We start from the raw sequence: 27847 nt of genomic DNA, 5'->3' as shown, positions 1-27847 counted from the left end.
TTGGATAAGGTATAATTTATATAATGTTCAACCCTAAAGCAGAAAAAGCTTAGGGACAAGAGCAATGACCCCGTTCCATCCTCACGCTGAGAGGCCTTGAGGGCAATGAAGATGCCACAGCAAGATAATATGTCGGTGAGATTTTTCTTTAACCTTACAAACCCAGCTGGCGTAAGAGCTCATTGATGAGAAAGCCAGTTTCTGTTGGTTCAAGAGAGACTCATACCTAGACTCACGTTTCCTTTAGAGAAAAGGAGGCCTAAATGTTTGCTTCCACATTAGGAAGGACTTCTGAAACACCACTGAAATCGTCTTTGATTTCCTTATTTCTTTTCTCAGCTCACCTCCCTTCTCTATTTTCTCACCTAAACTGTGTGACTTTGGCAATGATTCACTCCAGATAACTTGCTTGTATAAAGGGCAGATATTATCCTTCTACCTGATCTTGAAATCAGAAGGACAGTAAGAACGAGAGAGAAAAGAGAACGGAAGGAGGAAGTGAAGTTCAGCCAAACTGGTTTGTTTCTACAGCCCTGGGCGCCTCAAGCCACTGGCTTCGTACCCTGTGATTTCTTCTTCCTCCCGTTCTCCTCATTCCTCTCCAGAACCAAGAACCACCACCCAAGAACCACTGACCTTTGTGACATCACTTCTCTTGCTAAGCAACACACTCGGGACCTTCCTTACCCCCTGAGCCCTGGGAGAAGCTTTGGACCAAGTTGCTCCAAGAAGGAAGCTTTGCCAGAGAAGGACGGAGGGAAGTAGGTGGAAGAGATGCTGCGGCTTGTCGTGTGGTCGGCCGAGATTAGCCCACCCCTGAGCCCCCCACCCAGACCCTGCGTGTCCGTGTACTTCAGAGGTGAGAGCCAGGAGCCCTGAGAGGCAACATACGTTCAATGAAAAACTAGATTTATCGGTGCCCTACTAGGTAAAAATGCCCTGTGTCACAGAAAGGTGAGGTAGACACCGTCTGGCTCTTTCAAATTTATCATCCTTGTTGCTATTATTTCTCTTAGTATGACTCCTCTGCCTCCCATTTTTTCCGGAGAATGACTACTGGAGAAAAAGAAGATGAATACTTCTCGAGTTTCTTCTATGAACTAGGGCTGTGCCACAAACAGGTTAAAAAAAACCCAAGTACCTGCTTCATAGGATGGCTGTGAGGATTTGAAAAGATAATATACAGACAGGTCTTTGTACAACTTCTAGTAATAACTGCTCAATTGTATGAATTACTTTTATAATCAACAAAGTTTTATCATAAATGTAATGATTTTTGATCCTCACAACAATTCTATGAGGCAAGTTTTATTGTCTCAATTTTTCATAGATAAGGAAAAAAGTCCAAGAAAGGTGGGAGGGGTGGTGTAAAGGATTTATGAGAGAAAATGAAAGAGGCTAAGTGTATCTATATGACAAAGAGCTGGGAACAAAAAGGGGAAAAGGGAAAGAAAGATGAACAGTCTGCTGGAGGAGAGAAAGGGGGTGGACACAGGCAAATGAGGTTTTCCAGGAAGTGTGGGGAGTGAGAAAATTGGGACCAAGAGAAAATAGGACACAGTAGTTTCCAAAAGAAATGAGCGAAGACTGAAATTCCTTAAGTTTTTTTCTGGCCTGTGAAACCCTGCTTGCTGAGTATGCTGTCACTCAGAGATGGAACACTCAGGACTCCAGGTGCACAGGGTGATGTAGGTTTATGTCCCCAGTTTGCGGGTTGAAAGAGGTGTAGTGGAGGTTCAGCATGTCTTTGCCCTGAAACTAATTTTATGGTGAGCTGGGGAACAGTCTGATTCCAAGCCATCTTCCCTGTCACGTCCCAGGCATTGTCCTCCTCCTCCTAGAAATCTCTCTTACAAAGATGCCTACAGGGCTTCCCTGGTGGTGCAGTGGTTGAGAGTCCGCCTGCTGATGCAGGGGACAAAGGTTCGTGCCCCAGTCTGGGAAGATCCCACATGCCGCGGAGCGGCTGGGCCCGTGAGCCATGGCCGCTGAGCCTGCGCGTGCGGAGCCTGTGCTCCGCAACGGGAGAGGCCACAGCAGTGAGAGGCCCGTGTACCGCAAAAAAAAAAAAAAAAAAAAAAGATGCCTACGACCCAGAATCCTGGGTTTGCCCCCAGATTTGCCTACACATTTTTATAACTGAATGTTTGTTTGAAATCTTTTATTCCTTTTTCACCTGTCGTTTCCAGCCCCGCTTCCCCCATATACCATCCCCTACAGTGTCCCCCTTTCCCACTACTGGACAGGCACAGAGAGTCCCCTGCTTCTCCCCCGACCCCCGACTGTCTCCTCTCTCTTCTCTCTCACACACATTCTTTCCTTGGGAAGAATCTCAAATTTAGCAATTTAGAGGTTCTTTGCAGGGCTATAGACTGTTCTTTGTTAAAGATATTTCTGGGGAAGGCATATTTTAGTGGATAAAGAGCTGTCAACCCATTAGAGATATTTTGGGATGTATTAGGGTACACTAGCTTTGCTCCGGTCACAGCGGAACCCTTAAATCCCAGTGCTTTAACACAACAAAAGTTTACCTCTTGCCCACACCAAGGGCTGCATCGACTGTGCAGATCAGGCAACCATCCTGAATGACTCCTCCAAACAGTCGTTTAGGGACCAGCTGCTCTTTGCTTGTGGCTGCAAAGTCACCAGGTACCACCCAGCAGGTGGTGCGAGCGCATGTGGAGAGCGGGGAGGAGAACGGAGACTCTCATGGGAGAGTTTGGGAGCCAGTCCAGGCTGCGGTGAGCACGGATCCCACACTCGGTTGGCCAGAATGAGTCACACGGCCGCACCCGGCTGCAAGATGGCTGGGAACTATGTACCCAGGAAGAAAATGAAATGAACACATAACATTATCTGACACATGGGGTGATGTCACGCTTATAAAAAGTGAGAAAATTTGAAATCTCCAGAGTAGGAAAGAATCAGGGCTGTATCACATCTGCCAATGTAGACTTGATGTTTTCTACATCTAGATAAGTCCTACCCCTCTTTGCTCACTTGAACCTAGACCTTGAAATATTTCCTACCACTAATGCCGGCCCCTTGGTGTCTTTGCAGATGTCCAGAGGACAACTCATGAGGTGGAAGGCAATCATCCCATATGGAACGAGGTAAAACACATCAGGCAAGCCCAGATGAGGCAATGACAAGCCCCACAGCGAGGCTGGGTCCAGACCGTGCCCAGAAGTCTAGGGAGGGGACAGGGAGCCTCATCAGCCTTTCCCAAGGCTGGAACATCGTGCCCTGCAAGTAGCCTCTAAGCTGAGAAGGCCGTGCAGGTCTCGGGGCCAGAGCAGCTCTTGGCCCATCTCACCCACTCTGGGGATGGACCCATCTTGTCCAACCGGGCCGTCCTGATGTTCCCAGAAACCTGGAATAGAGACAGGGCTCCTTGTGTAGGATCCCCTCTCATCTCCCATCCATCCATGTCCCCCCACCCAGTCCCCAAACCCCTTAGCTCCTAACAAGCCCACAATACTGCTTAACTCCCACAGTTAAGCTGTGGGAGCCCAGGTAGGTTGCCTGGTCCCTTGGTGAAGGTAGCAAATGCCATCCTCTTAGGAAATTAGACTTGAGAGATATTCCTCAGTTTGAGAGAAACACAGGGCCAGCCCGTTCCCTGTATATTTTCGAATTTCCTAGGAGGATGGAAAAGGGAGGGGAGAGGGAGGATGTTGACCTGTTTGTGCCTCCCACAGACCCTCATCTGGCACCTCCGGAACCGCCCCCTGCAAAAGGACTCTTTCCTGCAAGTCACCCTTCGGGACATGGGCTCAGTAAAGAAGGAAAGGTAAGGCAGAGAGAGAGACAGGAGGAGCCTTGTTCTCTGACTGAAGCTACGGCAGATGCTGCGTCTGTAACTCACTCAGATGCAAGGACCAGAATCCACTCCAGACAGCTAATGCAAAAAAAACAAAGGTGTGGTGTGTGTATATGAAGGCTAGGTATATAGATGGACAGATCAACTAGAACTAGGAAACTGGGGACCCAGGGACAGTTCTGTCTCTTCTGAAGGCACAGAATCTCAAATCTCTTTCTCTCTGCCCAACCCTGGCTTCTCATCACAGCCCCATTCTAGTGCCTCACTGAGACTGGGGCTATGGCATCCCAGGTCAAAATGCCCAGGACAGAGAATCTGACTGGCCCAGCTTTGGTCAGGTGCCCACTTCCCGGTCCAATCAGCTGTTACTTGGCACAGGTCCCATTCCGGAGGCGTGTGGGTGCAGAGCTTCTGGGAAAAGGCTGGGCAGGGCAGAGCCAGTAACTGGGGTGCCCACTGTCCAGGAAGCCCCAAAGCCAATGCCCAGAGAGTTGAGAGCCCTCTGGTGGATGCTCCCAGTCAACAGCATCCTTCCTGAAGCCTTGGTGGGCAGCACAGCTTCGAGGAGAGAAAGACATCTCGGGATAAAGTCATGCCTGGGACGGAGAAGGACACCATTTCCTCTGGCTCAGGAGCTCACACCTGCTCTTTGTCTCCCCAGGTTCATTGGCCTGGCCACAATACTGCTCAAGCCCTTGGTGAAAAAACCAAGTGAGATCCTTTTCGTGAAGGACCTGACCCTGCTCAACCATTCCATGATGCCCACAGATGTGAGTCGGGCCCTAGGAAGGGTGCGTGGAGGAGTGGGGGCAGCTGGTGAAGCTGAGCTATCCACTCCAGCAGAGTGCCAGTGTGCCCCCAACCCAGAGAGCACTTTCTGCCCTGCGGGGGACCCATCACACTTCCCATCATCTCCCCAACTTCCCCGTGCTGCCCTCCATCCACCTACCCACATCTCCACCCTTCGTCCACCCATTGAGATTGAGTGTTCAGTTGATTGTCCACAGGTGTCAGCAACTATGCAAGGCCTGGGATACAAAATTGGATGAAACCCACATCTGTTGTCACTCTCGGTGACAAGTGCTCCAGCACGTGTATATTGGGGTCAGTGAGCTATTTCCCTGAGGTCAGGAGAGAATGAACAATTCCACTTGGGAGGAAATGGAAGGCTTTACAGGGGAGGTGATTAAGATGTGTGGAAACACATGAAGACCAACCAGATGAGAACAAGCAAAGGTGATTTATTCAGAGCTTGCTATATAACAAGGGAGTCAGCCACCATCATTTGGCTTTGACAGAGACTCAAAGGCAGGCAGAGGAGTGGGAAAGCTCTATGTTTAGAGCACTTACGGAGTGTTTAGGGGTCGATTCTGATGATGGTCTGGAGGATGGACGGTCAGTGAGAGTGCTTGCAGGCAGGAGGTCAGTTAGGTGTTTGCTGGAGTTCCCACATGAGGTCATAAGACATTGGGCTCGGAGGTTAGCATCAGTGGTTCTAGACTGGTCTCAAGTCAACCCTCTCTCTCCTCCCCACCCTGCTGCATCCTCTTCTGTCACCACCACTAATGTGTGCCTCCTGTATTCTTCAAACCCCATCCATGGTAACCCATTGCTCTCTCTCCACCAGTTTATAACCTCCCTCCATCCCAGACCACACAGGCCCCCATGGTGTGGTCCTGTGCCATGGCCAGCATCACTCCACCCGGGAAGACTGGGTGTGGCCCCTGCCAGGCTGGACCAGGTTCCAGTGCTATGATTTGGCCAAGGACTGCAGGATCTTACAGCTCCCCTGCCTTTGTTTTGCAGTGCACTCTCACCCTACAGGTGGCCCTTATGACCCCCAAGGATATCGAGAAGATAGGTATGTACTTCCATGGGACTAAGCCCTGCATTTCACCAAGCATAGCTGGATGGGCTCTTGGGGATCTTGGAGACTCAACCACTGAGCCCTACAGAAGGATAGTGACCAGGTTAGGGTCTGTAGGCCAGATCTCCGGACACCTGCCTGAGGTCACCTGTCCTCCCAATGTGTCCACTTGTCGTCTGTAGACAGAAGACCCAGCCTCCAATGGGCTGCAGAGAGAGGCAAGGATGGCCATTTCCAAGGGCCTCCATATGTAGAGTGTGAGGCCCAGGGTTGCCCATGGTGGGTGGAGACCATGGGAATGTCTGGGGAGGATATGTGCCCTTGTCAGGGCCTCTTGGCCATGATTTTAGTCAGGAGCTGGTCACTGGGGATAGAACACTGAAATGGGGGAAACGCCTCCAAGTGTCCTGAGCCCCAGCCTCTGAGAGCCCACCATGGACTATGCTTCCCCAGGCGATGAAGACCACCTGGCCATAATGGCACAAGAGGTGGCCAGGCAGCAACGGATGTTTCCCAGCTCCACTGTACACAAGGCTCTGTCCCCAAAGCCTCAGCACTTCCAGGTAAGGCCGTCCAGGGTGAAAGCCCACATGATTTGGCCGACACCCTCACTGTGTTCCCAGGCCATCCCTGCCTCTCCACAAGGTCATGGAGGAAGGTCAGGGCTTCAGATTGGTCTCCAGGTCCTCAGATCTTCACCACATCCTCTGCCCCTCCAGGGGCCATTCTGGGAAACTTCTGCATGTGGCTGAGGCTGGAGCCAGCTCCAGGGAGGCGACAGGAAGCACTGAGGGCAGTGCACACCAGGCCCTGGCCATGCTGGGGAGGCAGGGCTGAGGCCTGGACCCTGCCCTTCAGGAGGTGGCAATACAAGGCTAGCCTTGGGCAAGGAGAAATGAGCTGCACAGCAGAGGCTGAGGAGAGTTCGAGGGGATCCCTGGGAAGCTCCAGGGATTCTGGAACCCCCATACCATGGCTTACCAACTTACTTCTGATCTCTAACCTGTAATCTAACGTTTCTGCCATGGTTGGAGCTGCTCCCCAGCCAGCCACGTGCTCAGGAGACTGGGAGTCATCCTTGGCTGCCCCTCCTCCCCCCACCCCCTGCCCCGCATCCAGTCAGTGGCCAAGTCCTAGCTCTTCATATCACCTGGCCGCACCCATTTCTCCATTGCGTCTTCCATCCCCTGGTCTCAGACAACAGCATCCCTTCTCTGGACCACCTTGAATAGGCTCCTCCCAAACTCCCAGCCCCCAGCTCTCTCCTGTCCATTTTTCAGTCCAAGTGGTCTTTCCAAGATGTCATTCTTGGGACTTCCCTGGCGGTCCAGTGGTTAAGACTCCATGCTCCCGAAGCAGGGGGCATGGATTCGATCCCTGGCCGGTGAACTAACATCCCGCATGCCGCATGACGCGGCCAAAAAATAAATAAAGTCCTTCTTATCACGCCATGCGTGTGCCTAAAAATGTTCTTAAAAATGAGGACTCCCAGTGTTCTCAGGACATAACCCAAACTCCTTACGATGGCTTCCCAGGCCCTTGATAACCCAAACCTGGCCCCCAGGCCACTCTGTCCCCTGCCCCTGCCCCGCCCCGCCCTGCTGTAACATCCTGCACAACTTACAGTCCCCACTCTCAAGACTTTCTCCCCAGCCACCAGGCCTTTGCACGTGCTGTCGCCTCCTTTGGCGAACATTCCCTCTCCCCATTGGCCCTGTCCCTCTTCACGAGGCTAGCTGGCCACAGGATAGAAGGTCAGCGTGCCCAAATCACTACCCTTCCTATGTACTAGTGCGTAGGGCAAAGTTCTGACATGAGGCCTGTTTGCCTGGTTTGACCACTCTTGTCTCTGATGGTCAGGTAGCTGCATGTGTGTTAATCCTTGAAGGGCCCCTGGACTTGATGGAGACACAGGAGGCCTCATGGAGAATGGCCGGATCCACGGGCTGGGCTGGGAGAGCTGCGTGCTGTTACTACCTCTAGTCACGACAGGCTCCCACGACTGTGCCCTGCCGGCCGCCGCCATCTCCAGTTCCTTCCCCTGGGGCCTTAGCCAGCCTGGATCTTACGGGCTCTTCTCCCTCCCACCTCCTAATTCTGGGCTCAGACTTCATCGTCCCTTTACTGAGTCTCAGTAAAGTATATAAAAGCAGCAGAAGAAGAAATCACAAATCAGAGATCAAATCACAGATCATAGATTCAACTGCATAGAACTTTAAAATGTTCGGTTCCCTAAAAAGATCGCAGACAAACATAAAAAGACAGCAAACTGAGAAATGTTAGACTTTATTCTGTAACAAGTCCCTACCACTCAAGAAACACCCAAGATGAAAAGAGCAAAGTGGAGGTGACAGTTCCCAGAAAAGGAAAGAGAAGGAACCATGGCCTTCCCAGGGCCCATGGGGTCGCTTTCTATCCGCAGTAGATGTTTCTTATCAGAACATATTGTTCTTCTAGAGAAGAGTCCCCACTGGGGAAGGGGAGCCCAACGTCAAGTTCCCCTGTTTGCTCCTCTGCAGGTCCGAGTGAAGGTGTTTGAAGCCCGGCAGCTCATGGGCAAGGACATCAAGCCGGTGGTGAAGGTGGTCATCGGAGGCTACCAGCACCACACGCGGATCAAGATGGGAAATAACCCTTTCTTCAATGAGGTGGGCAGCACGTGCCCTTCAGAGCCGAATGGGGACACTAGGGCCAGGAGGGCCAGCCAAGGGCCAGGAATTTCCTGCCGGCAGCCAGCAAGCTTGCTCCCTGACACGGGTGCTTTCATTTGTTTGTTCCACAAACTCTTACTGGGCATGGAGGGCCAAACACTGGGCTTGGTACAGGGAATAGAGAGCGAGTAATTCCGAGCCCTGCATGGGGAGAGCCAGTGGTCTGTGGGGGGCCTCCCGCATATGTGAACACATAAGGGATGACAACCGGGCAAGACTGCGGTGCACAGGGATGGCAGCCGCGAAATGCAGGCCCTCTGTAGCCCTGGCCACTGCAGAAGCCCCACCTCATAGCATCGTGTCTGACACGGTAGGAACTCCATGAACATGCGCCGAATTAATTGATGACTAGACCACCAAGGAAAAGATAAAAGCACGGTGCAGCAGGGGTTGGAGAGGACTCCGAAAGGGCAGGATGGGGAAAGATAATTCAGGAAAAAGGAATAGTGTTCTCAGAGGCCTGGAAAGGAGAAGCGGCAGGGCTGGTTGGCAGAACTGTAGACACGGGTGTAGTTGGAGGGGAGTGGCCGGAGGTGAGCCTTCAAAACGCCCTGGGGCCCTGTCATGGACGGGACTTGGGAGCCATGGAGGGATTCAAGCAGGAGAGTGACAGGGCCCGGTCTGCATCTGGGGGAGGAGGTTCTGGCTGCAGCAGGGAGTGGGGTGCAGTGGACCGAGAGGGCGATCTTTTTTTTTCGGCCGCGTTGCTCAGCTTGTGGGATCTTAGTTCCCTGACCAGGGATTGAACCCAGGCCCTCGGCAGTGAAAGCGCAGACTCCTAACCACCGGACCGCCAAGGAATTCCCAGGGCGATCTAGAAAGAAGCCGGGGCTTGAATCTCCATCCCAGGGCAGTTAGCTGGGCCTTGGTCTGCTTCTGACAAGTCCTCCAGGGATCCCTTATCCCGCCCTTTGCTGGATAGAAAACCCCTCCGGGACCTGGCAGGCCTCTGCTTCTGTGGGAGGAGCGGTAGGTGGTAGTGAGCTGAAAGCCATTGAAATGGGTGAACAGCGGGGCAGAAACCTGCTAGTCTGAGGCTTCAGGCTTGCTGAGTCCCTGGGGCAAGTGGTGGAAGGAATGTCTCCTAAACACACCCCGACTCTCTCTGCTTCAGATCTTCTTTCAGAATTTTTATGAGGCTCCTGCAAAATTCTTCGACGACACCATCTTAATCCAGGTGAGGTGCTGGACAGGGTGGGTCCACTTTCTTGTCCCACCTCAGTTCTGGAAAGTGCGTCAGCCCTGCATCCTTACCTGTAGAGCTAGAGTCACATCAGATGGTCTTTCTGACCCCAAGGCAGCACCTCTGCCACCTTCTTTATCCCGGCAACCAGACACTCCATTCATTCATTCATCCATTCATTCATTCATTCATTCAACAAATGTTATGGAAGGCCAACTGATAGGCCCTGAGCTCAGCTCCGAGGTGAACAAAGCAGCCCTTTCCCATGTGCCAGTATTCTCATGCCACCCTTCAAATGTCCCCTCAACATGGGACATCCCTTTCTCCAATCAGAGGGAGCCCGGTAACAATGGTGAGCATGTATTTATCAAGTGCTTCCTATGTGCCCAGCACAGGGCTAAGGAGAGCAAGACTTCTCCCTTGAAAGTTTACATGTTCTTGAGAAATAGCCAGGACAGCATGCAGGGGAGAAAGTTGAGTGCAACAATTTGCTTTGTGGAGATCAAGTGAATTGTCCTCTCTGATCGATTTCCTCATCTGTAAAGTGGAGCTGCAATATATGAACTTCACAGGGCTCCTCTGCGAATTAAATGAGAAAAACTACATGGAAGTGTCAGCCATTAGGAAGCATTGAGTAAATCCTGGAGAATCCAGATGTACCCTTATGATTCCTCCCATGGGGCTGGGGGAAATTGGGCTTGTGAATAACTGAGATCTTTCTGGAAACTCCCCTGCAGGTGATGAATTCCTCAGTGATGAGATTCAATGCAGAGATCGGGAGATTCCAAGTGAGCACTGGATGGAGGAGGCGCGGTTTGGTGAAACAGTTACAGTGACCCACACTGGGCTCTATGTCTAAGTCTAGGGGAAAGGATTTTGATGCTACAAGATCCAGATTTGGATCCACCTACCAACTGGGTGATTTAGACAAGTTATTCGGAGCCTCTACTTCCTCATCTGTAAAATGGGGATAATAATATACTCAACCCACAGGGTCATTGTGGGGATTAAAGTATGTAACATTTATGAAAGTGCTGGGTGCCACGTTGAATCCCCCCACACTTATAACACTGTGGAAGCAGAGGACTCAAAAGGTCAACCAAATTGCTGGAGAAACCTAGAGAAAGATTGCTGCCTATGAAGACAAGAGTAAAAAGATTTGCTTTGGGAAAGACCCAGGTTGAGAAGTGAGGAAAGTTCACACAGTCATGAAGGGCTAAACTAAGATTCTCCGAATCCAGGAAGATCAGGAAAAGTTAGGGTGGCCAGATTAAATACAGGATGCCCCGGAAATTTTGAATCTTAAACAACAGGTACTTTTAAATATAAGTATATCCCCAGTATTTCATGGCTCCTCATGAAATATTGCTTGGGACCTACGTATACTAAAAAAGTTGGCGTTGTCCGAACGCGGGTTGGAAAAGAATTTCCAGACATAAGGCAGAATGTAAAGAAGATAGAATTTATTAGAGGGAAGGGTCGCTGCCGGAACAGAGGGCCAGCTTCCTAGTAGTCTGGGAGAGTCAAGCCCAAACGTGTGCTATTGATCAGTTTTTATAGCCAGAAAACAAAGGAATGGTCCGAGGTGAAATTTTCCGTTACCAATTGGTCGGGGCACATATACCTTCCTTCTATAGGATGGGAGTGGGACAGGGCAGATGCCTTTCCTTATTTGGGACAGGTCCCATCGCCCAGGCGGGCGTCGCCCAGGTGGGCTCAGGAATTTCGTAACCATCGTAACATGGTAGGGAAGGTGATTAAGAGTCTGGTGGAGGGTGTACCGCTGAAACTTTTTCAGGCAGGGTCGTCCTTGGTCCTTGAAGCACCATTGTCCTTGGACCACCACATTGTTTATCTGTAACTCTAATTTAAGCTGCCATCTGTATTTTCATTTGCTAAATCTGGCAACTCATGGAAAAGTGCCCAGCCCTTGGGAAAGGCAAATTTAGGGCAAATCAAAGTAAGGTTTCTTTCTCACTACAGTACTTGTAATAAGCACAAGAAGGGTCATGACCTGCCCCTCCCCCACCTAACCCTCAAGGAAGCGGCACAGGTTTAGAAATTAAGAGATTCTAGAGAGGCTGGGTAGCAGGAGGTCAAAATGTGCTTTTTTCTTTTTTTTAACATCTTTATTGGAGTATAATTGCTTTACAATGGTGTGTTAGTTTCTGCTTTATAACAAAGTGAATCAGTTATACATATACATATGTTCCCATATCTCTTCCCTCTTGCATCTCCCTCCCTCCCACTCTCCCTATCCCACCGCTCTAGGTGGTCACATAGCACCAAGCCGATATCCCTGTGCTATGCGGCTGCTTCCCACTAGCTATCTATTTTACATTTAGTAGTGTATATATGTCCACGCCACTCTCTCACTTTGTCACAGCTTACCCTTCCCCCTCCCCATATCCTCAAGTCCGTTCTCTAGTAGGTCTGTGTCTTTATTCCCATCTTACCCCTAGGTTCTTCATGACTTTTTTTTTCCTTATATTCCATATATATGTGTTAGCATATGGTATTTGTCTTTCTCTTTCTGACTTACTTCACTCTGTATGACAGACTCTAGGTCCATCCACCTCACTACAAATAACTCAATTTCGTTTCTTTTTATGGCTGAGTAATATTCCATTGTATATATGTTCCACATCTTCTTTATCCATTCATTTTGACAAAGGCCACTGTGCGACTTCCAGACGATGACCGACTGTTGAATACGTTTTAGAGGTCAGGGAAAAACCTGAGCTTTTAAAAATATATATATTCCTTTTTTGGAAAATTTCAAACATACACAAAAGTAGAGAGAATGGTATCATGAATTCCCCCATCCCCATCACTCACCTTCACCAATTCGTTGTCAATCATGTCATCATGTTTTATCTACACCTGGCCCCCTCCCTCTCCCCTACAGATCTTTTTTTCTTTTTTTATCCCCCTACAGATTTTGAATCAAATCTCAGACATCATTTTATTTTTAAATATTTCATTACCTATTTCTAAAACATACAGATTTTATTAAGCATAACCAAAGACGATGACTACATCTAAACACCTTTTTATAATTCCTGGAGAGCACTAATATCTAGTCAGTGCTCACATTTCCCTAATTGTCTTGTGAATTCCATTTACAGTTTGTTCAAATCAGGATCCAAACCAGGTGCACACACTGCAGTTGGTTAAAATGTTACGTTTAGGTGTATTTCATTCAGTCGGTCCTGCCCCCTAGTTTACCTTGCCATTTATTTGTTGAAGCAACTGGATAGTTTGTCCTGCAGTTTTCCCTCAGTCTGGATTTTGCTGGTTGTACCTCCAGGGGATCAGTTCTCACGTCTCTCTGCCCAGGTATTTCCTATCTATAGGCTAGATCAGACTTGGGTCAATTATTTGGCAAGATGATGTCACCAGGAGACACAGAACGACTGTTGGTCTCTTTTTATGTTGTTAAGAGCTATTGATGATCACTGCCTAGATCTATGGCTTCGTTAGAGGTGACTGAGTTTCATTTTGGTTTGTTTTCTTCTAGCTTTATTGAGGTACAATTGACATACAATGAATTATACTATTTTATTTTATCAGGATCTTAGTCCCCCGACCAGGGATTGAACCCGGGCCAAGGCAGTGAAAATGCTGAGTCCTAACCACTGGACTGCCCAGGAATTCCCTATACATATTTTAAATGTATAATTTCATGTTTTAAAATATGTATACAACCATGAAACCATGATCACAATCAAGGTAATGAACATATCGATCATATCTATCACCCTCCAAAGTTTCCTTGTGCCTTTTTGTAATTCTTCCCTCTTCCCCCAATCCTTCCTGCTCCCATCCCCAGACAACCACTGGTCTGCTTTCTGTAACTACACATTGCTTTGCATTTTCTAGAATTGTATCCAAATGGAATCATACAGCATGTACTTTATTGTTGTTTGGCTTCTTTCAATCAGCATAATTCTTTTGAGATTCATCCATGTTGTTGCATGGATCAATAGTTCATTCCTTCTTATTGCTGAATAGTATTCCATTTATGGATATACCACAGGTTGTTGATCCATTCATCTGCTGATGGACGTTTAGATTGTTTCCAGCTTGGCGCTATTAAAACAAAGCTGCTGTAACACTGATGTATAAGTCTTAGCATGGACCTATGCTCTGATGTCTCTTGACTAAATATGTAGAAGTGAAATGACTACCTCATATGGTAGGTGTGTGTTTAACTTTTAAAGAAAATTCCTAGCAGTTTTTTCCCAAAAATTCCAGATAGGTTCTACCATTTTATATTCCCACCAGCAGTACATATTAGAGTTCCAGTTGCTCCACATTCTTATGCAAACTTGATACTGTCCATCTTTTAAATTTTGGCTCTTCTAAGTACGTGTGGTGGTATCTTGTTGTGATTATAATTTACACTTCCCTGATGATGTTGAGCATCTTTTCAAGTATTTGCTATCTAACTTCTTTGATGAAGTGTCTGTTCAAATCTTTTGCTTGTTTTCATTGGGTTGTTTGTTTTCTTACTATGGAGTTTTGAGATTTTCTTATATATTCTGGATACAAGTCCTTTATCAGATAAATGATTTGGAAAAATGTTCTCCCAGTATATCACGTCTCCTTTCATGTTCTTTTCTTTCTTAAGGGTTCTTTTTTTTAAAAAAAAAAATAAGTTTATTTATTTATTTTTGGCTGTGTTGGGTCTTTGTTGCTGCACGTGGGCTTTGTGGCGAGCAGGGGCTACTTTTCTTTGTGGTGTGCGGGCTTCTCATTGTGGTGGCTTCTCTTGTTGCAGAGCACGGGCTCTAGGCACACAGGTTTCAGTAGTTGTGGCACGTAGACTTAGTGGTTGTGGCACACGGGCTCTAGAGCGCAGGCTCAGTAGTTGTGGTGCACAGGCTTAGTTGGTCCACGGCATGTGGGATCTTCCCAGACCAGGGCTCGAACCCGTGTCCCCTGCATTGGCAGGAGGATTCTTAACCACTGTGCCACCAGGGAAGCCTTCTTTCCATTTTCTTAACAGTGTCTTTCAAAGAGCAGAAGTTTTACATTTCGATGAAGTCCAATTTATCAAAAATTTCGTTTATGGAAAAAAAAAAAAATTTCGTTTATGGGTTGTGTTTTTGTTGTTGAATCTAAGAAATCTTTGCCTACCTAACCCAAGGGGCTGACTGAGCTTTAAAGCAGGCCTACATACAAAACTTGGGGCTTGCTCTATGGACCCTTCCAAGGGTGGCCTGAATGTTCTGTGCTACCTTGCCCCACACCACCTTCAATCCTGTACTGCATCCCTCAGGCCTCAGGGAGTCAAAACTGTCTCCCAGGGGAAAGGAAAAACCCATAGTCTCTTTACCAAGTCCTCCCTTGACCATCCTCTTCCCCAGGACGGGAGACACCTTTCCCCAACCCCCAGGGGTAGGGAAGAATAACGCTGTGTTGGCCAGCAGTGCTGGTGGTGGTCAAGAATCCTTTCAATCCAGGTCACCTCACTTACTAGTTGTAAAACTTCGGGCTCAAACTCAGTATCCTCCTCTGTAGAGTGGAGGTGATAATGGCCTCCACTATGATAATGGCCCAACTTCCAGGTCATTGCAAAGATTAAAGGAATTAGGGTGGAACAAGTACTCGTATTGTCATCAAGTTGGTTGGCTGGAGGCCCTAACTAATCCTTACTCTATTCTTGTCTTTTCAGACAGATATTGGGTTCATCTACAACTCTCCAGGTAGGTAGCAGTTGTTGGAAATATGTGTGTCTTCTGAGAAAAACCAGGTCAGGTGTTGAAATCATCTCAAAATCCCTGTATGTTCAACACATGGGGGGAGAGTATTAGAAGGTGTGAATTATTTTCTGTACTTAACATTTTACTGTACTTCATGGTATTTTATCTTGTTTTATAATAGCATCTTTCTCTACAAAAATCAAAGCATCTCTTTGGGTCAAATGCTAATTTTTTATTGCAGCCTTGGGTTGAATTTCTATTTTTCTATGCCAGTGTTTGAATTTTGTTGCTGTTGTTGTTTATTTTATTTCTTTTAATTGAAGTATGACTGATTTACAATGTGTGGCCAGTGTTTGAGTTTTGAGTAGACCTGACCATAACATACATACCAGGTTGAGGTTGGGACTTAGGGTTGGGGAAAATATTTGCCTCTCTCAGACCAGGACAGTAACAACTATAAGTTCCCTGGATGGGAAAGGAGGGTCCCTACTTCCTAAAGGCAATAGCGGGCAGCTTTTGCTTAAAGGTAGGAGTGACTCCCATTTCCCCCTGCCCCTGGCTGGGAACCAGAATATATGAGACACGTTTCCACACCCGTCTCCTACAGAAGCAAAGGCTGGTTTCAGGGAAGAAGAATAGAGACTGGAGGCTGGTCTCCCATGGGCCCTCTGCCTCTCCAGGTCGCACACTCCTGAGGAAATGGCTTGGCCTCTGCCAGCCAAATGAACCCAGCAGTGGTGTGAGGGGCTACCTGAAAGTCACCATCTCTGCCCTCGGTGTGGGAGACCAGGCACCGGTGAGGCTGTCCCCCCAACACCCCAGGAACATTTCCTACCCTGGCTGCTTCCGTGGGGTCCCCCGTGGGCCCCCCAAGAGGCCACTGCTCTTCACATGCTTTCGTTTGTCCACTGTGTCCCTTCAGGGTTGTCCATCCCCACCCCAACCAAGCGGAAGGTTGGGGAAGCCAAGTCTGGTGGCCGTGACCTCCCTAAGACCCTGACCCTATTAGCTCTCTGGTCTCTCCAGGTAGATCAAAAGCTGACCTACAGGGCTGATGACACTGACATTCAGATCTTCAAGTCATCGGTGGTGCCCATCAATGTGGCCTACTTACAGTTCTTCATCTACTGCGCCGAGGATCTCCACCTCAGTCAGTCAGGGCGGGGGAGGGGCTGACCCTGAGGTTCCCTAGCCGGTGGCACTCTGGTTTCTCCTGGGGCTCCCCAGTTCTGTCTTGACACTACGATTTGGGGTGGGGGAGAGGGGGAGACTGAAATCTGCCAAGAATGGTTTTATGAAGGTCCCTTTAAAATGGGCCATGTGCCCCTGCCCTGTCTTTGATGCCCAGATGCAGACTCAAGGTTCCCTATGCCAGGCCCCACCCCCGCTGCTGTTGTGTGCCAGGACACACAACAGCACATGGAGACAGGGTGGAAATGGGAGGTGTCTGCACAGGGGGCACCAAACCAAATTATGGGGGAGGGTTTTAAGTTGTTCTGTCACTTCTCCATTTCCTTCTCCTGAAAAAAAAAAAATGCTGCTATCTCAGAAATCTTTTAACTTCTTTGCTCTTAGAGAAACACCACTCAGTGAGTCCTATGTTGGAGGTGGAACTAATTGGGGAAAAGGTAAGTGTAAAAATGGTCTGAGACTTAGAGAAATTGGCACCTAAAAAAAAATGGTGTGGAGGAAAAGTGGCCAGGACCCCAGGTGTTGTATCCCAGTTCTTCCATTTATGGGTGATATGATCCCACTGGACCCGGGCCTCTGTGAAGGTGGAGGCCATGGCTTAGTCAGCCTGTATCCCAGAGCTGTGCCCAGTGCCCTGCATAGAGAAGATGCCCACCGAAAACCAAACATCCAAATGCACGGATGAGTGGACAAGTGGATGAAACAACATGTCCGCAAATGCACAACTGAAACTGTCACCGTCCGCTTTGGACCTCAGTTTCTTCATCTAGAAGTTGAAGGTTCTGGGCAAGAGAGTTGCTGACATTCCATGAACCTCTATGAACATATGGTAGCATTTTCCAAAGGGTGTTGATGGATGTTATGTGCAAAAAAAAGATCGCATGTTCAAATCTGGGGAATGCTGGGTTAGATATGTTTCAGAATTCATCAACCATCATTTCCACCATATTCTACCTATTAGAAGAAGTCATTAAGTCCAGCCCATACGTGAGGGGAGGGAGGTTAGTGTCCGCCTTTTTAAGGGGAGAGTATCAAAGGGAGGTGTGGACATAGCTTGAAGCCACTACACTGAGTATTTATTTCCCAATGAGTGGTTTAGGAACCCTGGAAGTAGGTGAGATACTGTTGGGTGGTAGAGGCACACATTTTTTCAAAAATTTTAGTATTTTTGTGTTTTTCTTAGAGTGTATGAAAAAGTTTAAGCAGTTCAACTAACCCTTGGTTTCACTGACACGGTTGCTTAGAGTAAGGCTAGGTTTAAAAATGAAGTCAAGTGATGTTTTAGAAAGGGGGATACCATCAGCATTGTTATTGCTGACTTTTTATTGGGATCTTAGAGTTTATCTAACAAAATCTATGTGTTTGCACTGATATAATAAAGTTAGTAAACCTGTATCTATTTAAAAGTTAATTGAAAGCTGATTTAAGGGAAGATATGAAGGAGTCTGGATCTAGGTAGCTACTCAAAGGACCAGAGTTGTAGCGGATGAGAAGTTGTCAAAGTGTCTTTGGACCAGGGATTCCCATGAACAGCCCTGTGCTGCAGACAGACCTGTGGGCTGGACCAGAAGGGCTGGGAGGTGAGGCCAGTGGAGGGAGGAGGGGACAGACTGGCACTGACACTGCTTTGGGATGTTCCCAGCTCAAGACACACGTGCGGATGCAAACCGAGAGCCCCATATGGAACCAGATCCTGACCTTCCAGATTCAGGTATTGCTGTGCCATCACGCCCGCCCTCTTCCTCCTGCACCACAAACAGAAGGGGGTTTGGGTGTTTGTGGGGGCGTGTGGATGGAAGGTAGGGGCCACGAAGCACGGCGGGAGGGGGCGGGGACTCTGCCTGATAGGGAGCATGAGGAAGCCCAAGACATATTACAGAGAACCTTACTTGAAATGAATGGGGGGAATTTCCTGGCAGTCCAGTGGTTAGGACTCTACGCTCCCACTGCTGAGGGCCTGGATTCGATCCCTGGTCGGGGAACTAAGATCCCACAACCAAGTGCTGTGAGACCAAAAAAAAAAAAAAAAAGGGAAACCAATAAATGACCCAGATGATTTCAGCTAATGATCAAGGAGGCTAGGTTTAAAAAAAAAAAAGAAATGCGGCTTCCCTGGTGGCGCAGTGGTTGAGAGTCTGCCTGCCGATGCAGGGGACGCGGGTTCGTGCCCCGGTCCGAGAAGATCCTACGTGCCGCGGAGCGGCTGGGCCCGTGAGCCATGGCCACTGAGCCTGTGCGTCCGGAGCCTGTGCTCCACACGGGAGAGGCCACAACAGTGAGAGGCCCGCGTACCGCCAAAAAAAAAAGAATGGACCCTACAACTGAACTTTCCAGAGAACTTAAATGTGCCCTTTCACCTACATAAAAAAAAAAAAGCAAACACTTTCAAGACTCATTCTAAATTGTATTATGCATTTTCTTATCTTCTAGGCAATGCGCCCTGAATATAATTATAGCTCTTTATTGATGGCTTAGAGGCACTACAGGAACACAGTTGCATGCTGGCTACATGTAGTGTGGGGCTGTTTGTTCCCACATTAAATGGCCCCAACATGCTCTTCTCTGTGGGGTTCTGTAGTCTGATTTCTAAAGCCTTTCAGTCCTTCTCAGTCACCTATCAGCGGTGTGGATGTCAGTTTTCTCCAAGCCCTGGGAGAGCCTTGATTGCTTTTTGACTCCACGCCAGGCTTCTAAGAGCTGTGTGTAAAATAAGGGTATGCAGTGTGAGAGAGAACTTGGGCACTCCCATAAGTGAGAGTGTACAGAACTTTGTGTGGCATCTGTCTGGCTACCCAGGGAGTGTTTTGCTTTCCTTATACCTACCTTACATTTGTGTGACGTGAAATTAGCTACCCTTCTGTGGACCCTCCTCCCTGTTTCTCGTAGAATCTTCTGCCTCCTCGTGAGTCATCTTTTTTTTTTTTTTTTTAAATTTACTTTTGGCTGCGTTGGGTCTTTGTTGCTGCGCACGGGCTTTCTCTAGTTGCGGCAAGCAGAGGCTACTCTTCATTGTGGTGCGCAGGCTTCTCATTGTGGTGGCTTCTCTTGTTGTGGAGCACGGGCTCTAGGCACGCGGGCTTCAGTAGTTGTGGCACATGGGCTCAGTGGTTGTGGCACACGGGCTCTAGAGCGCAGGCTCAGTAGTTATGGCGCACAGGCTTAGCTGCTCCGTGGCATGTGGGATCTTCCCGGACCAGGGATCAAACCCACGTCCCCTGCATTGGCAGGCGGATTCTGACCCACTGTGCCACCAGGGAAGTCCCCATGAGTCATCATTTTTAACCATTCCTCATAATCCCCACCTTCTTGGGTGACTTTATAGATTCTTAAAGTAGGGAGAGATTTTAGAGGGGGCCCAGTCCACCCCCCACCCTTGCTCCCTCCCACCTTTTCTAGCTGTGATGAAGCTCATGGCTGGAATCCTTAGTTTCTCTGTGGATGCTCAGGGCCTTGGATGTCCTCGCTCACGTTCAGCTTCCTTCAGGCTCAGAAGACAGTGGGGAGGTGCAGTCAGGGGGGCCAGGCCCCCCTTCATCCTTGAAAGAGAGCTTCCAATGTCTGAAGATGTCCAAACACACTCTGGACCGTCACCCATTTCCTGAAGACACAGTCTCCGGCGCTGGGGCGATCTGGGTGCAGGCCTCATTGTCACTAGCCCTCTGGAAGTGCAGCAGGCAGATGTGAACTCACTCGGAAGTGGCAGGATGACTGCACAGCCAGTGGCATCTGAGAACAGCTGGTCAGGGCCCCAGCAAGGCAGGCTGCAGGGGGCGCGCTGCTGAAAATGGTCTGTGCCAGTTAGCAGTTCAAGGGCTCCCGGACAGGAGGGGAATCAAGACAAGGAACTGGGAAAGGGGAGGAGACTTCCCAAGGATGGGTGAACAGATGGTTCCACCATAAATTCAAATATGGAGGGTTTGGTACTTTGGAAGACCTGGATGCCCAACGACTCCCATCTCTCCACTTCCAGTGTTCTTCCTTAACCTGGGTGATCTCCTCGTAGCTTACTAACCAGATGCTCAGCTGGAAAGCCCTTTCTTTCCCCGCTCCCCCTGACCCTCGGCTTCCATGGCAAGGGGAAAAGGAGAGGGGAGTGGAGAACTGAGGACCCCAGGCCACACCCCAGGAACTGCTGTGAGCAGAGGAGAGGCTCCAGCTGAGAGGATTTGGGGCCCACTCAGGCCTCAGCCCCAACAGCTCTGTTTTATACGTGGATTTTTTGTTTTTATAACTGAGGGCAGAGCAGAGGTAAGACTCAGAAGCTTGGGTTCCAATCCTGATTCTACCCCTTACCATGCGATCTCAAACAAGTCCCTCTCTGGGCCTCAGTCCTGCTCGGTAAATAGGGACAGTCAGGCCTTGCCAGAGTGGGTAGGGGCTCTGCATGTTACATGAGAACTTCAGGAACTCAGCCTCTCTGTGCCACAGTGTTCCTGTCTGAAAATAGGAATGATCATAGCTCCTGGCTTCTGGGGTTGTGGGCGGGGTGGGTCTCTCAGGTGATCCACGTAGACCATTCAGGACATGCTGGGGATGACAGAAGCCTCCCCAGAGTGGCAGCTATTATGATTTACTCTTTGAGGAGATAGATGTCCCGCTGTTTAAAGGTTAGGTGCTAGGGAATTCCTTGGCGGTCCAGTGGTTAGGACTCTGTCCTCTCAGTGCTGAGGGCCCAGGTTCAATCCCTGGTCGGGGAACTAAGATCCCACAAGCTGCAGGGCATGGCCAAAAAAAGTTAAATTAAATTAAAATAAAATAAATAAATAAAGGTTAACTGTTAAATGTGAGGAAGACATTCGAGGCCTACAGCCTCCCCATGAGGCTTGGTAAACACGCCTCCAGACTGAAGGGCCGTGTGAGGACCGCAATCATGCAGCCCAAAGTAGGGTGGACTCTGGTCCACTAGGACCCGATTTATTTTATAAAATTTATAAAATAAATTTTATACATTTATTTATTTATTTGTTTTTATTTTTGACTGTGTTGGGTCTTCGTTGAGGTGCGTGGACTTCTCATTTGCATGGCTTCCCTTGTTGTAGAGCACCGTCTGTAGGCACACAGGCTTCAGTAGTTGTGGCACGTGGGCTCAGTAGTTGTGGCTTGCGGGCTTAGTTGCTCTGCGGCATATGGGATCTTCCCAGACCAGGGCTCGAACCCATGTCCCCTGCATTGGCAGGCGGATTCTTAACCACTGTGCCACCAGGGAAGCCAGGTCCACTAGGGAACTTATATAATGAGGGGCCATTTTAAGAATAAGAATACAAAATGATCATGGGACACAGTGCAAGGCCTTTCCCAGGCCCTTGCAAAGGGCCGATGCAGTGGGGGGCCCACAGCCAAAGGTCCATAAGCTCCCATGGTCAGTCCCACTGGGCTCACTGGTAACCGAGCCAGGCCTTGACCCAGACTCAGGACTTTCCACCTGCTCCCAGTTTCAGCAAGGCCCAGGCCATCCGAGCAGGCACCCACTGCCCCTCTCGCTTGCCCCTTGCAGCTGCCCTGCCTCTCCAGCTACATCAAGTTCAGAGTCTTGGACTGGTGAGCAACTGGGTGGAGACTGGAAAACACGCCAGGGAGGAAGAAATCAGAGCTGGGCCAGGGGCTCAGCCTGCAGGGTGTGTTTCTCTCCAGCCCTGGGAACAAGTGCCATGATGAGATCGGGACGGTCAGCCTGTTCCTCAACCAGATCTCGTCCATTGGAGCAGAAATAGAAGGCAAGCAAGCCCCCGGCCCCGCCTCCTGCACCTCTCCCCCCCCGGGCCTGGGGAACCTTCTCACCCTCTCCCCTTGCAGGCATGTACTCTGGCTTCCTCCCCTGCTTTGGGCCCAGCTTCCTGACTCTCCGTGGGGGTAAAAAGGCCCCTTTCAGGATCAAGGAGGAAGACGCTGTAAGCTTCTCATGTCAGCTCTAGGGAACAGAGGAGGAAAGACCAACCATGTGTAAGGCACCGGGGCCTGGGGACTGCCTGGGGAGGGCCAGGCCCTGGTTTCTGTCCACCACACTCCAGTAGAGGACTTGAAGGCTGTACGTAAATGGCCATATAAATACGGGGCATGTGCTGTGGCCCAAGAAAGGAACAGATGGAGTGCTCTGGGCAGTCACTGAGGAAGGGACGTTGAGATGAGACCTCAGGTAAGAGTTTCGGCAGGTGGAACGTCATAGGCAACAAAAGAAACAGCACAGGTAAATGTGGAAAAGCACTGGGTTATTCAAGACTGGTGGTAAATGCCAGAAAGCCAATTGGCAAAAGAAGGGAATGGGGCTGGGAAGGAATCTGAGTGAGGAAGGGCTGCAGAAACCAGGACCTCAATGCCGTTAGGAGACTCTCCCATGCTCACTCCATCTCTCATCTCTCCTGCTCTTTCCTGGGCCTCATTCATTCCTACTGCAGCCTTGCCTCCCTGCTGGGAAGGGGACCATAGAAGCCTCTACTAGGGAAGGCCAGGGAAGCATTCTAATTGGCCTTCCTAGGTCATGTGTGCTCCCCTTTGACCAATCACTGTTGCTGAGGAGGCAGGGCCTGTCCTGATTGGCCAGGCTGGGATAATTCAATAGGTACCACGGTCCCCTCCAAGCATGAAGGGTTTACCAGGAACAGGGCCCTTCAGGTGGGCCAGCAGGTAGAACTGCATGAAGGGGAAGAGTGGACCTAAGGGTGTAGAAGATGGCTCAGGGCCCAGAGGTTTCCAGGCATGGCCGTGACTGGAGTTTCTGGAATTCCTCCCTGGGACTGTGGTCAGCCCTAGGTAGGAAGTTACAGGACAACCCTGTCCTTCCTTCAGAGGTTTCAGGGGAGACTTTCCTGGTTGTTGTTTTTTTTTTCTCTCATCCCTTTTCTCGCCGTTTTCCTTCCTGTCACACTAGACTATTCCCAACATTGTTAAGGATGGTTTAGCTTATCGAGGTCGAGTCTTCCTGGAGTTAATCACCCACGTCAAGTCCCATCAAGATGCTACGATGAAGGATCTCTCCCAAGATGTGATCAGCGTAGAGGTAACCACAGGAAGAAGGAGCTCCTCTGCCTGCCCCTGGTCTGCTGTGGGTCCTGTTTCTGACATTGCAAGAGGCCCTGGCCAGCAGTGGAATGAGCTTTTTGGATGTGTGAGGATGTTTGGTCGATCCACCTGAGTCTTTGCTAAGCCCCTACGGGGGCTTCCTGCCGTGCCAATCCCAGGAGGTTAGGGGACCCAGTAAAGACAAGGCTTCAGTTTAAGAGATGTGTAACCCATTTAAGGAGAAATGATGTTCTAAGGAGCCTGGATTTCTTCCTGAAGGCTAAGGAGGGTCACTGAGGCAGGAAGGGGCAGGAGGAACAGAGTCAGGAATAGACTGGAAGGGAGTAAATTGGGCCACCCACTTAGGAGGAATGGGGACACAGTTACAGGGGAGGAGAACTGGAGAGGAGGGAGCAGGTGCCAGAGACCCTCTGGAAACAACGATCAGAGCCACTGACCGACAGGACACTAAGAAGTGAGGCTGACTCCCATTTTCTGCCTCAGGTGGCGAGGTGGGAAGGTGGGGGGCATATATCAACATGGGCTCCCCAAAGGAGGAACAGGTCTGGGGGAGATGATGAGTCCCACCTTTGACGTGTGCTTGTGAGACACCCGCGAAGACCAGTCCCCAAGGCTGCTAGACAGCCAGATGTGTCATCAACACACATCCAAGGATCTATCCAAGGTTCTGGAGGAATTGCCCTGGGGAGTAGGTGGAGTGAAAGGAGAAGGGGGCTGAGGCTGGAGCCCATCAGGAAGCACAGCCTATGAGACTGGAGGAGGAGGAGGGTGACTCTGCAGAGAGACGGAGGGGGAGTCTGCAAAGCGGAGAACTGAGGCAGCCTCCGGAGGGGAGAGGTGCAGAAAGGAGCGAGCAGCGATCTGAATGTGGAGGAGAGAAGGGCTGAGGACCCAAAAGCGTGCGCTGGTTATTAGGAAGACACCAGTAGCCTTGGGTCAGGAGAGAAGCCAGGCTGCCGTGGGCGGGAGGGAGAAGTTACAGACGGTGCATAGAGGCAAGTGCATAGAAACTTGGCTGCAAAGTTGAAGGAGATAAGATCAGGTTACAGCTAGATAGTGGCTCAGACGGGAGAAGGAGGGTTATTTTTTAAGAGGGGGAGACTTGAGCTAGTGAGCAGACTGGGAGAATGCATAAGTAGGGCAGAGGTAGACAGTGGAAATGAGAGAGGGGCTCACATGATGGATAGAGGACCTGAGCAGACGGACTCGCGGTGGGAGGATGGGGTTTGACAAAAGCCAAGAGCAGATGTGTGTGTGTATGCATCCTCCACCACGCACCCCTGCCCACACTCGGTCTCATCCGATGGGGGGCATTTAGGCAAAACGGAGAGGGGTGGGGGTGGCCCAACTCAGAGTCTAGCCTGACCAGGGAGAAGACCCTCCTGCCTGATTTCAGGAAGAGGAGGAACCAGGGCCGGCTGGGTGGAGGGGGCCAGGTGACGGAAGTCCTGGGAGGAACTTCCCTTGATCAGCCAGGTGAGTGGGAGTCAAGGCAGGATTTTGAGAGGGGGCAGGGGTTCAGTGATGGTCTAGGTCACCCTGAATAGAAGCAAAGGTAGCTTTTGAAAGAAACTGGGCACCTCATGCTTGCCTCCCTGCCTGTCTCTATAGCCTTGTTCATCCCTTGGCTTACGTACTGGGGATGTGGCGGGTTATTGTTTTAGAAGCACCAGAACCGCCAGAAGTATGGACTGTGCGTCATCTTCCTTTCCTGTACCATGATGCCCAACTTTAAGGACCCGATACAATTCGAGGTCAGCATTGGTCACTATGGAAACAAGACGGACCTGAGTTACAAGCCTCTCGTCTCCACCACACAGTACAGCCAAGTGATATATGATGGTAAGAGTCAGATCCAACAAAAGAGTTGAGAGCAGCCAGTGCATGCCGGGCTCCGTGTTGGCCCTTTTAATGGTATTAGCTCACGGTACATTCATAGGCATTGTTAACCCACATTTAGACGTGAGGAAAGTGAGCTTCAGGGAGGTGAAGTTACCTGCCAACATTGCACAGCTAGCTAGTAGGTGGTGAACCCACGACAAGAACTGAAACTAGGTTTTGACTTCAAGTCCTTCTCTACACTACATTCCACACCACAGCTTCCCAACCTCATCTTCTTTCCTGCTACTCTGAACCACCCCCATCCAGCCATGTGGCTACCATCTGCCCACCTTCCATCCATCCTTGAATCCACTTATCCACACATTCATCCATTCAACTACCACCATCCACTAACCCAGTCATCCAACGAACCACCCATCCATCCTTTCATCCAATGTATACTCATTGGACACTTCTATGGGGCACTATAAGTTTCTCGAAGTGCAGTCCCTAGGCCAGCCCCATCAACGTCACCTGGCAACTGATAGAAATGCATATTCTTGGCTTCACCCCACACCTACAGAAGCAGAAAACAGAACAGCAATCTGCGTTTCAACAAGCCCTCCAGGTGACTGGCATGCGTGCTAAAGTTTGAGAACCACTGCTCTAGAGGAACACTATCTCACTTTCATCTTTGTCAGCTTCACCCTCTCATCACCCATGGAGGGCTTTCCATGCATCCCCCTTGTCTGCCTGTTTTTTTTTTTTTTTTTTGCGGTACACGGGCCTCTCACTGTTGTGGCCTCTGCCGTTGGCGGAGCACAGGCTCCGGACGCGCAGGCTCGGCAGCCATGGCCCACGGGCCCAGCTGCTCCGCGGCATGTGGGATCTTCCCAGGCCGGGGCACGAACCCATGTCCCCTGCATCGGCAGGCGGACTCTCAACCACTGCGCCACCAGGGAAGCCCTTAATGGTGTCTTTTGAAGTGCAAACATTTTCAACTGGCGGAAGTTCAATTTTTTTTTTTTCTTTTATCGTGTCATACCTAAGAACTCTTTGCCCAACGCAGGATCATGAAGATTTTCTCCAATTCTTTCTTCTAAAATGTTTTAGTTTTAATTCTTACATTTAGCTCTATGATTCATTTTGAATTAATCGTCATATGGGTATCCAATGTTTCAAGCACCATTTGTAAAAAGGACTATCCTTTTCCCATGTGAGTTTTTTTAAATTATATTTTTAAATATTCTGTTCCATTGTTCAGGTTTTCTACTTTGGGGTCTCCATTTATGACCTTAATAATTCTCCTTGGTTTTCTTCTATATCTGTCATTTTCTCCCTGATCCTTTTTGGATCTTTATTTCCATCTTATTTTGGTCGCTTTTCTTATTTCTGTGCCTCTCACTGGATTGTCTGCAGAGTCTAATGTCCCTTGGGCTTCCTTTCATGTGGTCTTCCTTCCTGTGATGTTTTTGGTTGTTTTCTATTCGTTTTCTGAGTTTTGCTGGCTCACATGTCCTTGTCCGAGTCCTGGGTTCGTTCTGGGGGTGGATTTTTGCCGGCACTTTCTGCACTCGGCTCCCATCAAGCCGTGACTCTCGCTGCCTGTCTTGCTGTTCCTTCCCCGCAGGTGACTTCTGCCACCCTTCAATACTTGCAGCTCCTAGGGCACTCACAGTTGCTTTTGGCAGCCCTTATGTGTATTTTGAGCCTGCAGATTATATCTGTCTCCTTGTTTTGCTGAAAATGGAGTTATTTTCCTTCTCCTTGTTGCTTTTGTATGCTCTCCAAGAGTAGAAGAAGAAAATTGCTGTCTCGTATCGGCACGCTCATATCTGAGAGCCCCAGTCATGGATCCCTGCTTATTTGTCATTCCAGTGATTCACTCAGTGCCAGGGTCTGAAACTGGCGTCTTTTCAACGATTCTGGATAATTATAAAATACTTTCTCTTTGAAGATTACCTCTTCCCCTTTTCTTTCCTAGCTCTGTCTCGAATTCACTCTATCCTCTGTGGAACTTCTTGTGCTGTTCTGCACATTTTAAAATCTTTTGGGACTTCTCTGGTGGCGCAGTGGTTAAGAATCCGCCTGCTAACTCAGGAGACACAGGTTCGAGCCCTGGTCCAGGAAGATCCCATCATGCCATGGAGCAACTTAGCCCGTGCGCCACAACTACTGAGCCCTAGTGCCACAACTACTGAAGCCCATGCACCTAGAGCCCATGCTCCACAATAAGAGAAGCCACCACACTGAGAAGCCCACGCACCACAACGAAGAGTAGCCCCTGCTCACCGCAGCTAGAGAAAGCCTGTGCAGCAACGAAGACACAACGCAGGAAAGAAAGAAAGAAAGAAAGCTATTAAATCTGGCCCATTTAATATGGACCATTAAAAAAAACTTTCTTCCACGTTTTTCATCTCTCTGGACTGCATTCTCCATAATTTCTTCTAGATTTTTCACGAGAGGTCTTAGGTAATCAACCATTCTATTAAAACCTTCTGGCAGATCCCTCTCCCTCTCCCTCAC

At 49.3% G+C, this 27847-nt stretch overlaps 2 protein-coding genes across 2 annotated transcripts in view; both read left to right on the top strand.

Moving 5' to 3' along the window:
* Positions 1-774: 774 nt before the first annotated feature.
* LOC113631945 (fer-1-like protein 5) lies at positions 775-9667 on the top strand. The gene is made up of 9 exons (XM_027128630.1): positions 775-859; positions 3061-3113; positions 3702-3793; positions 4485-4593; positions 5630-5684; positions 6144-6253; positions 8210-8338; positions 9516-9578; positions 9662-9667. Exons 1-9 carry the CDS (start codon positions 775-777, stop codon positions 9665-9667), a joined length of 702 nt encoding a protein of 233 aa, XP_026984431.1.
* A 3634-nt stretch (positions 9668-13301) lies between these two features.
* FER1L5 (fer-1 like family member 5) overlaps positions 13302-27847 on the top strand; it is a 35764-nt gene continuing 21218 nt past the window's right edge. Inside the window, 11 exon segments of the mRNA XM_027128629.1 lie at positions 13302-13316; positions 15265-15295; positions 15973-16088; positions 16319-16446; positions 16842-16920; positions 18126-18194; positions 21978-22021; positions 22115-22197; positions 22277-22371; positions 23349-23477; positions 25165-25342. Coding sequence (XP_026984430.1) covers positions 13302-13316; positions 15265-15295; positions 15973-16088; positions 16319-16446; positions 16842-16920; positions 18126-18194; positions 21978-22021; positions 22115-22197; positions 22277-22371; positions 23349-23477; positions 25165-25342 — 967 coding nt within the window.

This window comes from Aethalodelphis obliquidens, unplaced genomic scaffold, assembly GCF_003676395.1.
Source record: "Aethalodelphis obliquidens isolate GAN/ISIS:26980383/991018 unplaced genomic scaffold, ASM367639v1 scaffold35, whole genome shotgun sequence".
Taxonomy (NCBI): Eukaryota; Metazoa; Chordata; class Mammalia; order Artiodactyla; family Delphinidae; genus Aethalodelphis; species Aethalodelphis obliquidens.
The sequence above is the reverse complement of the archived record's forward strand: the minus strand, read 5'-3'. Positions and strand labels throughout refer to the sequence as shown.

Excerpts from the sequence above, each read along its gene's own strand:
- LOC113631945 (XM_027128630.1), top strand. The coding sequence starts at position 775 with ATGCTGCGGCTTGTCGTGTGGTCGGCCGAGATTAGCCCACCCCTGAGC. Across the intron at positions 3,114-3,701 it reads ATCATCCCATATGGAACGAG|ACCCTCATCTGGCACCTCCG; the intron begins GTAAAACACATC and ends TGCCTCCCACAG. Across the intron at positions 4,594-5,629 it reads ATTCCATGATGCCCACAGAT|TGCACTCTCACCCTACAGGT; the intron begins GTGAGTCGGGCC and ends TTTGTTTTGCAG.